We start from the raw sequence: 15,851 nt of genomic DNA, 5'->3' as shown, positions 1-15,851 counted from the left end.
TGACACAGTACCTCGGGGTATGGGTGGACAAATGGCTGTCCTTAACAGACCATGCCGCCCACCTGAGGGAAAGGGCCCACGCTCTCACCTTCCACCCACTAGGGCACGACAACTCCCCCACTGGCGGGCTGTTATCCGCATTGTATATTAATGTATATATTCATGTACACATTTTATACAATAAACCTTCATTAATTGATTAACCATTGTCACATTTAGTCTACAGACATTTAGTCTTCTTGATAGAGTGAAGTTTGATCCAAACCACTAATGATCATTGAGGACAGGCTGGACGAATCGTAGCTGTGGTCGGTAATTTTGTAGAGGATAAAAATGTAACTTCTCTTTGATCAAATTACATGAAAATCACACTGTTTAAAGAAAATAGTTCAAATAATGCAACCATATGCTAATTTGCTACGGTATATGTAGCTGTGGTAGGTCATACTGCAGAGGCTAAAACATAACTTCTCTTTGGTCAAATTACATGAAAATCACACATTTCAAAGAAAAGAGTTGGAATAATTCAACTATATGCAGTGTATTACACTAATAACACAATAGTAAACTTAAAAGAGTGTAGTTTGATCCATACCACCAGTGATCATAGATGGCGGGCTGGACGAATCGTAGCTGTGGTCGGTAATTTTGCAGAGAATAAAAACGTAACTTCTCTTTGATTATATTACTTGGAAATCACACATTTTAAAGAAAATAGTTCAAATAATGCAACCATATATATATAGAAGTGTGCATTTGAGCAAAAACCGTCCTTGTTTAGGTTTTGTTGGTTTGTTCGGGTTTTATCGGTTCGGCAATTAGTGAGACCCCTTTCCTGAACTGATTCCTGGTTTTTATGATAACATGGTGAAATTAATTCTGCAGTAAGTACTAGGTAGGGCATCCTCCATTAACCTTTCCTCATCATGATTTGTCACATTTTTTCCTAATATTGTGGTAGAAGGTTTATGAGATCGGACAAATGAAATAACAGATAATTTTTTTTTGGGGGGGGAGGGGAGGGGCACAAAGGAAAAAGAAAATATATAGCTTGAAGTGACAACTCTGCCATGACAGATTTGAAAGTGCTCATAAGCTGGTAGATGATCATGAGCATAAATAATACCATTATATATTTAATATATACTGTATATGTTTATATGAATATACGTGCTTGTGTGCATATATATATATATATATATATATATATATATATAAAGCTGGTTGAGTGTATATGTGCAGAATAGATTTCAACATAGGGGTCAAGGAGTTAAGGAGTCGGAGTTGGGAGTTGGAGTTGGAGTCAGGAGTCAGAGTCGGAGTCGGAGGAATCAAAGGAGTCGGAGTCGGACCTTATACCATCTGACTCCGCAGCCCTGAGTCGCACCCATGTGTTCTCTGCAACAGAAGAAAAGAAATAACACCAAACCATGTATTTCATGTTTTTCCAAAGGATACAGCAAGGTAATTTGTACCACGTGTTTTTGGTGTAATAATGTGTCATCTAATTTACCATAGGAAGGAAATATATTTTCCCCAGACATGTCGCCAACAAGATATTGTTTTTAAGGATCATACATTATATATATATATATATATTATAGTTTATATACTATTAAAGCTTTTCTAGGGTATTTTGGGCTAATTTGCACGAATCTGACATTATTTTTTTTTTTTTGGCAATCGAGCATCATTACCCCTGTCCAGACCCCCATAACCCTTTCCTTCTCATTCCATCCAAGAGGGAGGGTTGATGGGGTTCTTTGCCCTCCTACAAATCCTTAGGACACATTGAATCCTTGTCACATTCAAGACAAGGGAGAGCTGAAACAGGTCTTTTAAGAACTGACAATAAAAGCATAGTGTGGAAAGTAAATAGAGTATGGATTGCACAGTAATTTAGCTATTTTATTATTTTTTTTAATTAATGGCAAAGTGAATAGGTAATGATTACACTTGTCTTGATTCAGTACATATTTTTGTAATATTCTATGTACTACATGATAATCTTATTATATACATCTTTGCAGATGTATGGCATGGCTGAATGTTATCCAGGTCCCACAATTATTTAAAGAATCTGCTCAGGATCTGAACAGGAGTTACAGGCTATGCGATAGACATTTTTTCCCTAAAAACTGCACAAATGGAACAACCAGCTCCAGACTTCTCTAGAATGTATTACCTGATCAGGATCTTAATTTTATGTATTAAAGCTGTTTATTTGAATATATTGAACATATTGAATTGTTAGAATGTTATTTAAGTGGTTTGCTATTAAATAATCAAAGCATAAGTACAGTAATAATGTTTGATTTTGTTTCAATATTTAGGTTATGTTTAATTTCATTTGCATGTATGTGCAGGTGTAGCAACAATTCCTCCTACATCAAGCTCCATCACACCAACAGACAGCAATGGGGAGGTGGCATCTCAGGCTTCAAAATGCAGTATGTGGCTTCATTTACCTTGATTGTATGAGATATGGGTGATGTTAATAATGCTTGTTTTATATTGATGGTGATAATAATAGCATGTCTTGCAAATATCAATAATTGTAATATCATTCTGATACAGGTATTAAACCTGGCATAGATTATAAGTCTGCACCTGAATTGCCTGTAGCAATTTCTTTTCTACAGTATATGGAATCAGGATTTGGTGAGTTAACAGAAAAGAAAAATCACAATAAATTGAATGATTATTATCTTCAATTCTTGATATTATGTGTTACAAATCCCATTTCCAGGTTCTCTGAAGCATGCCATAGAGGATGATTCACATATATAAACAGATTTAGATTAAAGAAAGCAAAATACAAGTGGTAATTATTATTTCTTATATAACATATAGATGTGCTTATGTCCTATTGCTGAAATTTTATGCTGTTATTATAAAGCTCATGTTTAATATATACACACATATATATATATATATATATATATATATGTATATATATAATCACTAATATGTGTTTATTGATTTTGAGAATTGTAGTTTTACCGTAACATATTTATACATAAAATTTGTACAGGTCAAAATGCAGAGCCCACTGAGGAGGAACAACAACAACAACCATGCACAACTGTTGAAGATGCAGCTTCAAAAGCAACAAGTGAGACCAATATTTTATATATTTATAGTACTACCTAACATGAGCAAATTCATTAACATTATCATTAATTGTATTACTGTCACTATTGGTAACATTGTTTTGGATAATAATGGTTATCATAATGCTAATGCTAATAATGAATTTGTTTATATTTTTACTCTTATTGTTATTATCATATTTTTCCATATTGACTTTAATATTAATATCAATGATAGTTATAATATTTTCAGTGGTAATGATATACTGTGTAATAATGTTTATGGACTAAAATCATATTTATCCTGTAATATTGTATATTCCTTTTGCAAAATATTTGTTTATACTAATATATACTATATATATATATATTATATAAATTTATATAATGGGGTGGTGCGAGAGGTGAATGCTAGGGTAGTGGGTCAGGGATTGGAGATGGTTAAAGAAAATGGAGAAAAGTGGGAGGTGAGCCAGCTGTTGTTTGCGGACGACACTGCGCTTGTGGCAGGGTCGGAAGAGGGATTGAGGAAGCTGGTGGCAGAGTTTGGGAGAGTATGTGATAGAAGAAATCTAAAGATAAATGTGGGTAAAAGTAAGGTGATGAGATGTACAAGGGGTGAAAGTGGCAGTAGACTGGAAGTGAACATTAAGGGAGAGCGACTGGAGGAAGTGGATAGTTTTAGATACTTGGGTGCAAGTGTAGCAGGAAAAGGTGGAGTGAAGGTGGAGGTAGAATGTAGATTGAAAGAAGCGAGTAAATGCCTTGGTGGATTAAAGAGTGTAATGAGGAATAGACATTTAGGAATGGATGCGAAGAGGAGACTGTATGAAGGAGTGATTGTGCCAACAGCACTGTATGGGGCAGAAACGTGGAACATAAGAGAAGAAGAGAGAAGGAGTTTGAATGTGTTTGAGATGAGGTGTGTGAGAAGTATGGTGGGGGTTACTAGGCTGGATAGAGTGAGAAATGAGGAGGTGAGGAGGAGAACAGGGGTGAAAAAGGAGCTGGGAGATAGGGTTGATGAAAGAATATTAGTATGGTTTGGACACATGGAAAGAATGAGTGAAGAAAGACTAGTAAAAGAGGTATGGAAGGCAGATGTGGAGGGAGTGAACATGAGGGGACGTCCTAGGATGAGGTGGATGGATGGGGTGAAGGGGGCTTTGGGGAAGAGGGGAATGTCTGTTGAGGAAGGAAGGGAGAGGACAGAAGACAGAGGTGAGTGGAGAATGGTTGTATATGGATGATGTTGTGATTGCATGAGGAGGAATGGGCATGGCGGTGGGGGGTGGGGTAGTATGTGTGAGTAAATTTTGACGCAGCCCGAAGGGATTTCTCCCCGTCCTCTCCTTATATGCAAGGGGGGACGGAGAGGGGGGTCGCCGATTAAATGAAGCGGCCTTGCTGTGGATGTGCTGTGTCTTGCGACAATGCTTCTGACCCAGGGCGGTGGGCAAGGTGCAGGGATGACCCGTCATCCAGGAGGTGCTCAGATGAGAGGAAGGGTGGGAGGGGTGTGGAGTATATTTAGGGATGAAATGGGTGGGATTGTTTTTATGCCTTTCCCTTTTTGGCTACCTCCCTTGAAAGGGGGAAAAAGCCTTGGTATATGTATGTATGTATGTATATATATATATATATGTATATATATGTGTGTATATATGTATATATGTATATATATATATATGTATATATATATATATGTATATATATATATATATATATATATATTTAAAGAGAGAATGAGGGTGAGAGAGAAAGAGAGAGACAGAATTTTTTTTTTTTTTTAGGAAAAAAAATATAATACAATATTTCATAAAATGTTCAGATAGAAATACCTTACTAATAACCCACATTATTAAGGGACATGGCATGAAATATATATATATATATTGGTAGGAGGCCATGTTGTATACATGATTTCAAGAAGTCTACAGCGACAATGGCGTTGTTGAGTTTGTATTGGAGCTTTAATTTCTCTCGTGCAACAAGTTTCTGTGTTGGCTCCAAATAGCTGAGAAGGTGTCCAAAAGACATTTGGTGCGGTTTTCTCTTTCTTAATTTCTCCGATACGTATTTTCACCTTATTTGGTCATCCTTACCGCCTGAACACATTCAAGAAGGAGTACGTCCGTGAGGAGGTGCAACGCCTTCAGGAGGTTGGTATCGTGGAGCCCAGTAGCAGTCCTAGGGCCTCTCCTGTGGTCTTGGTGCCAAAGCCCGATGGGTCTATGCGACTGTGTGTCGACCACAGAAAGGTCAACGCAGTCACTGAGCCGGATAGCTACCCCTTGTCACGCATTGATGACGTTATTGACGACGTTGGTCGAGCACAGTGGGTGACGAAACTGGACCTACTACAGGACTATTACCAAGTTCGCCTGTCAGAGCGGTTAAGGGCCATCTCCACGTTCATCACTCCCAAGGGGCTGTATCAGTTTACTGTCCTCCACATCAGCTTGCGGAATGCACCTGCAACCTTCCAACGCCTCATGAACATCATAATGACGGGGCTGGTGGGTGTCCGCTGCTACCTGGATGACCTCGTCGTTTTCAGCGACTCCTGGGGAGAACACGTGGACCGCCTAAGAGCCCTCTTTGCTGTTCTGGCAGCACACAGTTTGACAGTGAACCTCGCCAAGAGTGAGTTCGGCCATGCCCGCATCACATTCCTGGGGCATGTTGTCGGAAAAGGGGAGGTCCAACCGATTGCAGCCAAGATAACAGCCATTCTGCAGTATCCTGCCCCAAGCAACAAAAAGGGAGTGATGAGACTGTTAGGAATGGCGGGTTATTATCGTCGCTTCTGTCCCAACTTCTCCTCCGTGGTGGCTCCTCTCACCGACCTCCTGAGTACTAAGACCTCCTTCAAGTGGACCCAGGCTTGCCAGGACTCCTTCGAGAGCGTGAAGGCTCTGCTAGCAAATGCTCCTGTCCTACGTGCCCTTGATCTCCAGAGGCCGTTCACCATCCAAGTCGACGCCAGCGAAGTTGGTACCGGTGCCGTGCTTCTACAAGAGGGTGAGGAGGATCGTGTGCTACATCCTGTGGGTTACTTCTCAAAGAAGTTCCTCAAGACGCAGAGGAACTATGCCACCATCGAAAAGGAGGCGTTAGCTTTAATTATGGCACTGGAAGCGTTTAGAGTATACGTAGGAAGCACAGTTCACCCTGTGCAAGTGTTTACAGACCACAATCCCCTGACATTTGTGGAACAAATGAAAAACACTAATCAATGCCTTCTACAGTGGGCATTAGCCTTACAGCCATTCAATTTACAGATCGCGCACATTTGTGGGAAAAATAATGTGCTGGCTGATGCCCTATCCCGAACTACCCATATGCAAACTTAAAATGTTAGTGTGATTGACCTTGGTTAAATGATTCTTTGCTTACAAACCCTTGTAAGCATATTCTTTTGGGGGAGGGGTGTTGCGTGGCCGCAAGTCGGTGTTCCTTTGTAATAGATTTACTTTCCATGTTACCAGCTGTTTTGGGTAGTTGTAGCCACGCCCTAATTTTTTCATCTTCCTGAATTACCGATTGTATGAAATACAATATTCTATGTTCCGTGTGTATTATTCCTTTGTTATCCTTTTATTTTAGTTAGCTAGGATATTGTTCATATTGCATATTGTACCTTATTATGTTAATGATCTCTGTATGTGTATTATGGTATTCCACTCACCCTGCCTGTAATAATATAAATGATAACGGTTTGTGAGTTGGCAACTGCGGCCCCCCATGGTGACCGCAGTCATGAGGTATACTACTTCTTACTCCCTCTCTCTCTCTGATTTCTGAACCCGTATAGAGGGGACACTTCCCGCTCCTCTATAATCCCTAGGTTAAGTATATTAGATAGACCCTAGTGGTAACAAGTGGTCTGGGTAGGCATAAAATAAGTGTGTGTGTAGTGCTAAGTGAATATGTAAATAACACTGTACAACAAATTTCAGGATTAAGAAAAAAACATAGTTCTCATGTGCGTTTTATTATGAAGTTCAGTGTGCTGAATTCAAATTTGATAACAAAAATTTCATGCCACGTCACAATTTTTTGTAAATCGCTGTTTTAATAATTATGCAATTAATAAGAGATTTCCAAGGTTCCATAAATGTATTTTGCTCCCAAAGTCAGATTAAATGTCTTCATTGTATTTATTTAATTAATATATAATGAATCGGCATGTTTGTTAGCTTTATATGATGGTGGGGGAAAAGAATACTGCCACCAAGTTTTCCCACTTGGATCGTAAGAGGCGAGAAGAAAGGGACGGGGAGAGGGACTAGGCATCCTTCTCCCTGTAGCCCCACGGGGCACACATCCTAAAGACAAAAGTAAAGGCATAAGGGGTGCTGGCGGGCCTCGGGCCAGCACCCTAAGGTTTGGGTCTTTTAATGTGCGTGGATGTGGTACAGATGAGAGTAAAAGGGAAGAGATAGGTAGTATGTTTGTGAGAAGAAAGTTGGATGTGTTGGCTTTGAGTGAAACTAAGTTGAAAGGGAAGGGTGAGTGTATGTTTGGGAGTGTAAGTGGGAGGTTATCAGGAGTGAAGAGAGGGCGAGGGAGGGAAGGGGTGGCTATGCTAGTAAGTGAGGAGATAGGTAAAGGGGTAGTGGAGTGGAAGGAGGTTTCCTCAAGGATAATGTGGATGAAGGTGAAACTGGGAAAGGAGATGTGGGTCTTTGTAAGTGCATATGGGCCGGGCAGTGAGAAGAACATGGAAGAAAGGGAGGCCTTTTGGATAGATTTAAATGAGTGCATAGAGGGTTTAGAAGAAATGTCAATGTAATAGTACTGGGAGACCTTAATGCTAGGGTGGGAAATGGTCCAATCGATGGAGTGGTGTGGGAAGTGTGGAGTTCCAGGAAAGAATCGTAGTGGAGAGTTGATGGTGGAAATGTGTCTAGAGAGTTGATGATAGCAAATACAGTGTTTCGGAAGAAAGTCAAGCATAAGTACACATGGGAGAGGGTGGTGGAGGGAAGGGTGGTAGATAGAGCGCTAATGGATTATGTAGTGGTAAATAGGATTATGATAGGAAGAGTTAAGGATGTACATGTGTTTAAGGGGAGAGGTGGGGTAATATCAGATAATTTTTTGGTGGAAGGTAAGTTGAGAGTGGAGGATAGATGGAGAAGGAGGAAAGGGACAAAAGGTAGGGAGGTTCTTAGAGTGAACTCCTTGAATGAAAAGGAAAAGGAGAAGGAGTACGAAAAGAAGCTGAAGGAGGAGTGGGAGGGAGTAAAGGATAGAGCAGAGATGGGTGTGGAGGAGGAATGGGGATGGTTCAAGGAGGGAGTCTTAAAGTGTGCAAGGATGGTGTGTGGAACAAGAAGGACAGGGGGAAATAGAAGAAATGGTAGGATGAGGAAACAAAGAAGGTTGTAGAAGAGAAGAAGCGAGCATTCACAGATTGGTTACAAAAGAGGACAGGGGAGTCATATGAGACGTACAAAGAAAAGAAAAGAGAAGTAAAGCAAAAGGTAAAGGAGGCAAAGAGAAGAGAGCAGATGATAATGGGGTAGGAGTATGACAGAAAATTTTGAAAGTAATAAAAAGATGTTTTGGAAAGAAATTAAGAGAGGAAGAGGAGGCGAATCAAGTAGGGAAGAAAAGGTAAAAGGTACAGATGGAGAGTTGATAATGGAAGAGATGGCAGTGAGGGGAAGATGGGCAGAATATTTTAGGGAGTTGCTGAATGTGAAGGAGGATAGGGAAGGAAAGATAGCTGCAGTGGGAAATGCGAAGAAAATGAGAGTGATGAGTGAGGAGGAGAATGGAGGAGAAATAAGGAAGGATGAGGTGAAGGCAGTTGTAAAGCTGATGAAAGCAGGTAAGGCACCTGGTCTGGATGGATGTCATGCAGAATGTCTGAAAAAGGGAGGTTCAGTGATGGTGGACTGGTTGGTGAGATTATTTAATGTTTGCTGGAGAGAGGGTAGAGTACCGGAGGACTGGAGTAGTGCCTGTATAGTTCCTCTTTACAAGGGAAAGGGGACAAGTGTGAATGTAGTAATTTCAGAGGGATTAGCCTGTTGAGTGTAGTAGGGAAGGCTTATGGGAGAATCTTAATTGAGAGGATTAGGAGAGGAACAGAAGGAGTAATTGGTGAGGAACAGTGTGGATTTAGGACGGGTAGAGGTTGTGTAGATCAGATCTTTGTGGTAAGACAGATATGTGAGAAAGCTATAGGAAAGGGGAAGGATGTTTTTGGGGCTTTTATGGATCTGGAAAAGGCTTATGATAGGGTAGACAGAAAGGCACTGTGGGAGGTTATGCAGATTTATGGGATAGGAGGAAAGCTTTTGGGAGCTGTCAAGAGTTTTTATGTGAGTAGTAGAGCATGTGTTAGGATTGGAAATGGAGAGAGTGAGTGGTTTGAAGTAAAGGTGGGACTTCGTCAAGGATGCGTTATGTCGCCCTGGCTGTTCAACTTATACATGGATGGGGTGGTGCGAGAGGTGAATGCTAGGGTAGTGAGTCAGGGATTGGAGATGGTTAAAGAAAATGGAGAAAAGTGGGAGGTGAGCCAGCTGTTGTTTGCGGACGACACTGTGCTTGTGGCAGGGTCAGAGGAGGGATTGAGGAAGCTGGTGGCAGAGTTTGGGAGAGTATGTGATAGAAGAAAGCTAAAGATAAATGTGGGTAAAAGTAAGGTGATGAGATGTACAAGGGGTGAAAGTGGCGGTAGACTGGAAGTGAACATTAAGGGAGAGCGACTGGAGGAAGTGGATGGTTTTAGATACTTGGGTGCAAGTGTAGCAGGAAAAGGTGGAGTGAAGGTGGAGGTAGAATGTAGATTGAGAGAAGCGAGTAAATGCCTTGGTGGTTTAAAGAGTGTAATGAGAAATAGACATTTGGGAATGGATGCGAAGAGGAGACTGTATGAAGGAGTGATTGTGCCAACAGCACTGTATGGGGCAGAAACGTGGAACATAAGAGAAGAAGAGAGAAGGAGTTTGAATGTGTTTGAGATGAGGTGTCTGAGAAGTATAGTGGGGGTTACTAGGCTAGATAGAGTGAGAAATGAGGAGGTGAGGAGGAGAACAGGGGTGAAAAAGGATTTGGGAGAGAGGGTTGATGAAAGAATATTAGGATGGTTTTGGACACGTGGAAAGAATGAATAAAGAAAGGCCAGTAAAAGAGGTGTGGAAGCCAGATGTGGGGGGGAGAGAACATGAGGGGACGTCCTAGGATGAGGTGGATGGATGGGGTTGAAGGGGGCTTTTGGGCAAGAGGGGAATGTCTGTTGAGGAAGGAAGGGAGAGGGACGGAAAGACAGAGCTGAGTGGAGAATGGTTTGTATATGGATGATGTTGTGACTGCAATGAGGAGAAATGGGCGGGGGCTGGGGGGTGGGGTAGTATTTGTGAGTAAATTTTGACGCAGCCCGAAGGGATTTCTCCCCGTCCTCTCCTTATATGCAAAGGGGGACGGAGAGGGGGGGTCGCCGATTAAATGAAGCGGCCTTGCTGTGGATGTACTGTGTCTTGCGACACTGCTTCTGACCCAGGGCGGTGGGCAGGGTTCAGGGATGACCCGTCATCCAGGAGGTGCTCAGATGAGAGGAAGGGTGGGAGGGGTGTGGAGTGTATTTAGGGATGAAATGGGTGGGAGTGTTTTTATGCCTTTCCCTTTGTGGCTACCTCCCTTGGAAGGGGGAAAAAGCCTTGGTATATGTATGTATGTATTAACCTACAATCTATTATTTACTTCTTCTTTTATAAGACATCTCAGGCGTGTCACGCTTCAGGTTCCAACAGAAGTCAGCCAGCATAGCAGGGCTCCATTTTCCCTTGTACCTGTTTTCCATTGACGCTATATCTTGATGGAACCTCTCTCCATATTCATCACTCACATCTGCTGCATTCTCTGGGAAGAAGGACAGATGAGAATGAAGAAAGTGTATCTTCAGTGACATATTGCATCCGAGATCTTGGTAGCATTTGATTAGCCTCTCCACTTTACGCTCTCGCTGGGACTCTTGGTGCTTTCCCAGAAGCCCTTTGCATACATCTTTGAATGCATGCCAGGCCGCTAGCTCAGGTTCATCCATTGTCGCCTCAAAGTCCTCATCATTTATAAGCTTGCAAATCTGAGGGCCTACAAATATACCCTCTTTAATCTTGGCATCACTAATTTTAGGGAAGATCCCTTTGAGATACTGGAAACATGGCTTGTTATGTTGCAGTGCTTTGGTAAATTGCTTCATTAGGCCTAGTTTTATATGCAGTGGTGGCAAAATGATTTTCTCCTTCTTAACTAGTGGCTCATGAATTACATTATGGCATCCAAGCGTCATAGATTCCCGAGATGGCCATTCTGAGCGTATATAATGTTCTGATCTGGCCCTACTGTCCCACTTGCAAAGAAAGCACATAAATTTTGTGTATCCAGTTTGTAGCCCATTAAGTATGGCTACTACTTTCAAGTCTGCACAAATTAACCACTCATGCTCTTTGTAACTTATGCGATCTAGAATAAAAGCAAGGTTCTCATATGTCTCTCTTAAAATGACTGAGTAAGCAACTGGAACTGAAGGCATGGTGTTCCCAGTGTGCAACAGAACTGCTTTTATGCTGTAAAGGGATCCATCTATGAATAGCCTCCACTCATTGGGTTCATAGGACAGCTCAAGGGCACTGAATAGGCCTCTGATATCATTACAATAAGTCAAGTTGTTTTCCAAAGTGAAGAAATCCTGTAGATTTGCAGAACGCTTCCTAAATACTGTAATTCGAGCTTCTTCATCCAACAGGTGCCATTGTTGCAAACGTGAGGCCAGGAGTTCACTCTGTTGCTTAGTAAGTGTTAGATCAAGAACTAGATCATTGAGTTCTGGTTGGGTGATGAGGTGTGGTTTCTTATCAGATTCAAGTTGTGTCGTATACGTTGCATCTTGAGATTCTGAATCGTCTGAGTTGCTCGTGTCATCGCTTGGTAGTTCAGAGGGCGGCTGTGGTACAGGAATATCACTTGAGTGTAGAACTGGGCGAATAGCAGACTGAAGATCTGGATACACGATAGATTTCTTGCCTTTTCTGTTGCGACCTGCAGGAAAATAAAATAAAATCAGACTAAAAATGGATACTATTGGTTGTGATCACGTGCAAAAATAGTGGAAGTGCAACTTATTATGTATTTCGATCTTTTTATTGATACATCTCTTGAAAATATATATAAAAACAGTAAAAAATAAACACTGAACACCCACCTTTAATATCCGTTAAGCAGAAGTAGCAATCTGTTGAGTGGTCCTTTGGCTCCCTCCAGACCATTGGTACGCCAAACATGAGGCCAGTCCCTTTGCCTTTCACCCAGGCAGAAAGGGAAACTGTACACCTGACACAACATATGTGAGGTGCCCAGCTTTTGTCCTGGTCACCCACTTTACATCCAAAGTACAGCTCATAAAGTTTCTTTACACGTTGAGTCAACTGTCTCTTGTATTGCCTTAATGTAACTGATCCACATATATAACAAAACTTGTCTGGCGAATTCTTGCATTCTCTAGGCATCTTAATTCTGTATCCTGTTAAGAAAAAAAAAACACATAGCTATGTGAAAAATTATATAAATGGTAAAAGCAACAAAAAATACCGTTCAGATAGACATTGCGGGCACTGCTATTTACGAAGAACTGGAGGGTCACAGAAAGAAACGGATGTTATATTCGTGATCTACACAAAAAATAACTAGAAAAGGATAGTCTCATTTCCGTTTTTTTTTCATTGTTATACAGTGTAATTTATGTTAGAACACCATAGTTTTGCCTCAACCTTGCCCCTTTGAGTTATCCATCGGTCACCTAAAACTATTGACATACATGCTTGAAAGTATTGCACAGATTTATATTTGATATGCAGTATATTGTTACCCTGCCATTTAGTCTCAATCTGGTTCGTCAATGATTGGAGGTAGGATTGTTTCTCCAATTAAGATTGGACTTTAACGGGAGGTGTAACAATACATACATACATACATACATACATACATAGATGGATATCAAGACAAATAGGTAGATAATAGATAGTAGAGAGACAGATACAACCAAAGACCATATACAGAAGATAGGAAAACAACGAGTTTTGATGTCCGTGCCAATAGTGCTGTGTCAGGCCGCTAGATGGCTGAGTTGATGCAAAAGTATCGTCTGTTTGTTTACATTTTAAACTCCCGGCATCCATTCAAAATGTATAGCAGGTCGCACCAGGGTTGCGGAGTCGGAGTCGGAGGTTTTAGCTGGAGTCTGAGTCGAATTTCTAAGAGTTCTAGGAGTTGGAGTCGGAATTTTTTATCGACTCCGACTCCTTAAGTCCCATAAGATTATTTTTTTAACATGGTTTCCCTGTTTGGTTTTACCAGTTGCACAATTTAGCAGTTTTTGTATGGTTTTGCTTTTATTTTTGGAGGCAATAGTGAGTGTGTGCAGTGTATATGTACTCTAAGTGGTCTCTCCAGATGGAAACAAAAAAAAATCCATCAATAAAAAAAAAAAAAAAATACACAATACTGACAAGCTATCGTTGCCAATCTGGGTAAAAGTGTTTGTGGTCATGTATTTGTAGTTGTTTCCTGTAAGGAGAGTGAAACTATATATATACTGTATATATCATATATATATATATATATATATATATATATATATATATACATATATAAATATATTATATATATATATATATATATATATATATATATATAAATGTATATATATATATATATATATATATGTATATATATATATATATATATATATAATATTTTGTACTATACTGCAATGTTTCTGCTTCAACATAAATAAACATCAATACGTGCTGCCACCATGTGACGGCATTGTGTGCTACTAGTACTAACTAATGTAAACAAACAACAGCTGCAGATTCTGCCTGAAGCAGTGTCTCCCAGTGAATTTTCTTTTCCTTCATTTTTGGTAGTTTTATCACATTTTCCTTTAACAGAAATATGCTATATTATGATCAAGCTACTTCAGAATATGGAAATCACACATTTATCAAAGAAATTTAGTGGTTTGAAATATACGAAATAGAAACAGGCTACTGATCATGGTTACTAGTGAATACGATAGGCCTACAAGTGAAGCAATGAAAAATATAAATCAGAGTAAAGAAAATCACGAACCATTTTAATCTAATTTAAAACTGATTATGTTATAAAGACGATTGCAAATTAGGCCTAAGTGTACTAGATATTTATGCTTTAACCCATAACCATAATTCTATCTATCTATATACAAAAGGCTTTTTCCCCCATATCAGGGAGGTAGCCATGTCAAAAGGCGTAAACCCACTCCCACCCATCATCCCTTCCACCCTCACATCTTAGCTCCTCGTGGACGACGGGTCATCCCTGCATCCCGCCCACCACCCTGGGTCAGAAGCAATGCAGGACACTGCACATCCACAGGAAGGCCGCTTCACTTAATTGGCGACCCCCCCACCCTCTCCGTCCCCTCACATAGAAAATGGAGGACAGGGAGAAATCCCTTCGGGCTGCGTCAAAGTATCATTCACACTTTCCCACTCCCCAAACCCCCCCCCATCCTCCCATCCCTTCCCTTTTTCATCACAGTATCATCTATACACAGCCCTTCTCCACTCATCCTTATCTTCTGCCATCTCCCTTCCCTGCTCCACAGACATTCCCCTCTTGCTCAACGCCCCTGTCACCCCATCCATCCATCTCATCCTTGGTCGTCCTCTCAAATTCACTCCCACCATCTCTGCCTTCCATACCCCTTTTACCAGTCTTCCTTCATCCATTCTTTCCATGTGTCCAAACCATCCTAATAGTCTTTCATCAGCCCTCTCAGCCAACTCCTTTTCCACCCCAGCTCTCCTTCTCACTTCCTCATTTCTCACTCTATCCAGCCTTGTAACCCTCACCATACTTCTCAGATATTTCATCTCAAACACATTTAAACTCTTCCTCTCTGCCTCTCTCAAATTCCATGTCTCTGCCCCCACACAACTCTGTCGGCACAATCACCCCTTCATACAATCTCCTCTTTGCATTAATTCTCAAATGTCTATTTCTCATTACTTTTTTAAATCCCCCAAGGCATTTATTTGCTTCTCTCAATCTACAGCTTACCTCTGCCTCTACTCCTCCCGTTGCAGCCACATATGACCCCAAGTACCTAAAACTATCCACTTCTTCCAGCCTCTCCCCTTTAAGACTTACTTCCAACTCTCCAGTATCCTCTCCTCTTGTACACCTCATCACCTTACTTTTACCCAGATTCACCTTCAACTTTCTCCTATCACACTCCCTCCCAAACTCAGTCACTAACTCTCCCAATGCCTCCTCTGATCCTGCCACAAGTGCAGTGTCATCAGCAAACAACAACTGACTTACCTCACACTTTTCTCCATTTTCCTCAACCAACTCCAGTCCCCTGTCCATTAATCTTGCATTTACCTCCCGTACCACCCCATCCATATACACATTGAACAGCCATGGTGACATGACACATCCCTGACATAGTCCCACCTTTATCACAAACCATTCACTCTCTCCATTTCTGATTCTAACACAGGCTCTACTACTCTCATAAAAACTCTTGACTGCTCTTAACAGTTTTCCCCCCAATACCTGTCTACCCTATCATAAGCCTTTTCCAAATCCATAAAGGCCCAAAAGACATCCTTACCTTTTCCTAAAACTTTCTCACAAATCTGTCTTATCACAAAAATCTGATCCACACAGCCCCTACCTCTCCTAAACCCA

At 40.9% G+C, this 15,851-nt stretch overlaps 1 protein-coding gene across 3 annotated transcripts in view; it reads left to right on the top strand.

The window, feature by feature from the left end:
* Nucleotides 1–1,275: 1,275 nt before the first annotated feature.
* LOC143022614 (uncharacterized) overlaps nt 1,276–15,851 on the top strand; it is a 30,611-nt gene continuing 16,035 nt past the window's right edge. For 2 of the 3 annotated variants that reach the window (XM_076180910.1, XM_076180911.1), the window contains exons 1-4: nt 2,035–2,178; nt 2,367–2,450; nt 2,750–2,824; nt 3,035–3,115. In XM_076180910.1, the coding sequence (XP_076037025.1) occupies nt 3,041–3,115 (75 nt within the window). In that variant the 5' untranslated portion in view covers nt 2,035–2,178; nt 2,367–2,450; nt 2,750–2,824; nt 3,035–3,040. Of the gene's footprint in view, nt 1,465–2,030; nt 2,208–2,366; nt 2,451–2,577; nt 2,662–2,749; nt 2,825–3,034; nt 3,116–15,851 lie in introns of those variants that run through there. The other variant, XM_076180912.1, reaches the window with a different exon arrangement.

This window comes from Oratosquilla oratoria, unplaced genomic scaffold, assembly GCF_046742065.1.
Source record: "Oratosquilla oratoria isolate Oo_2021 unplaced genomic scaffold, ASM4674206v1 SCAFFOLD127, whole genome shotgun sequence".
NCBI classification, from domain to species: Eukaryota; Metazoa; Arthropoda; class Malacostraca; order Stomatopoda; family Squillidae; genus Oratosquilla; species Oratosquilla oratoria.
This window is presented reverse-complemented; position numbering and strand designations above follow the sequence as displayed.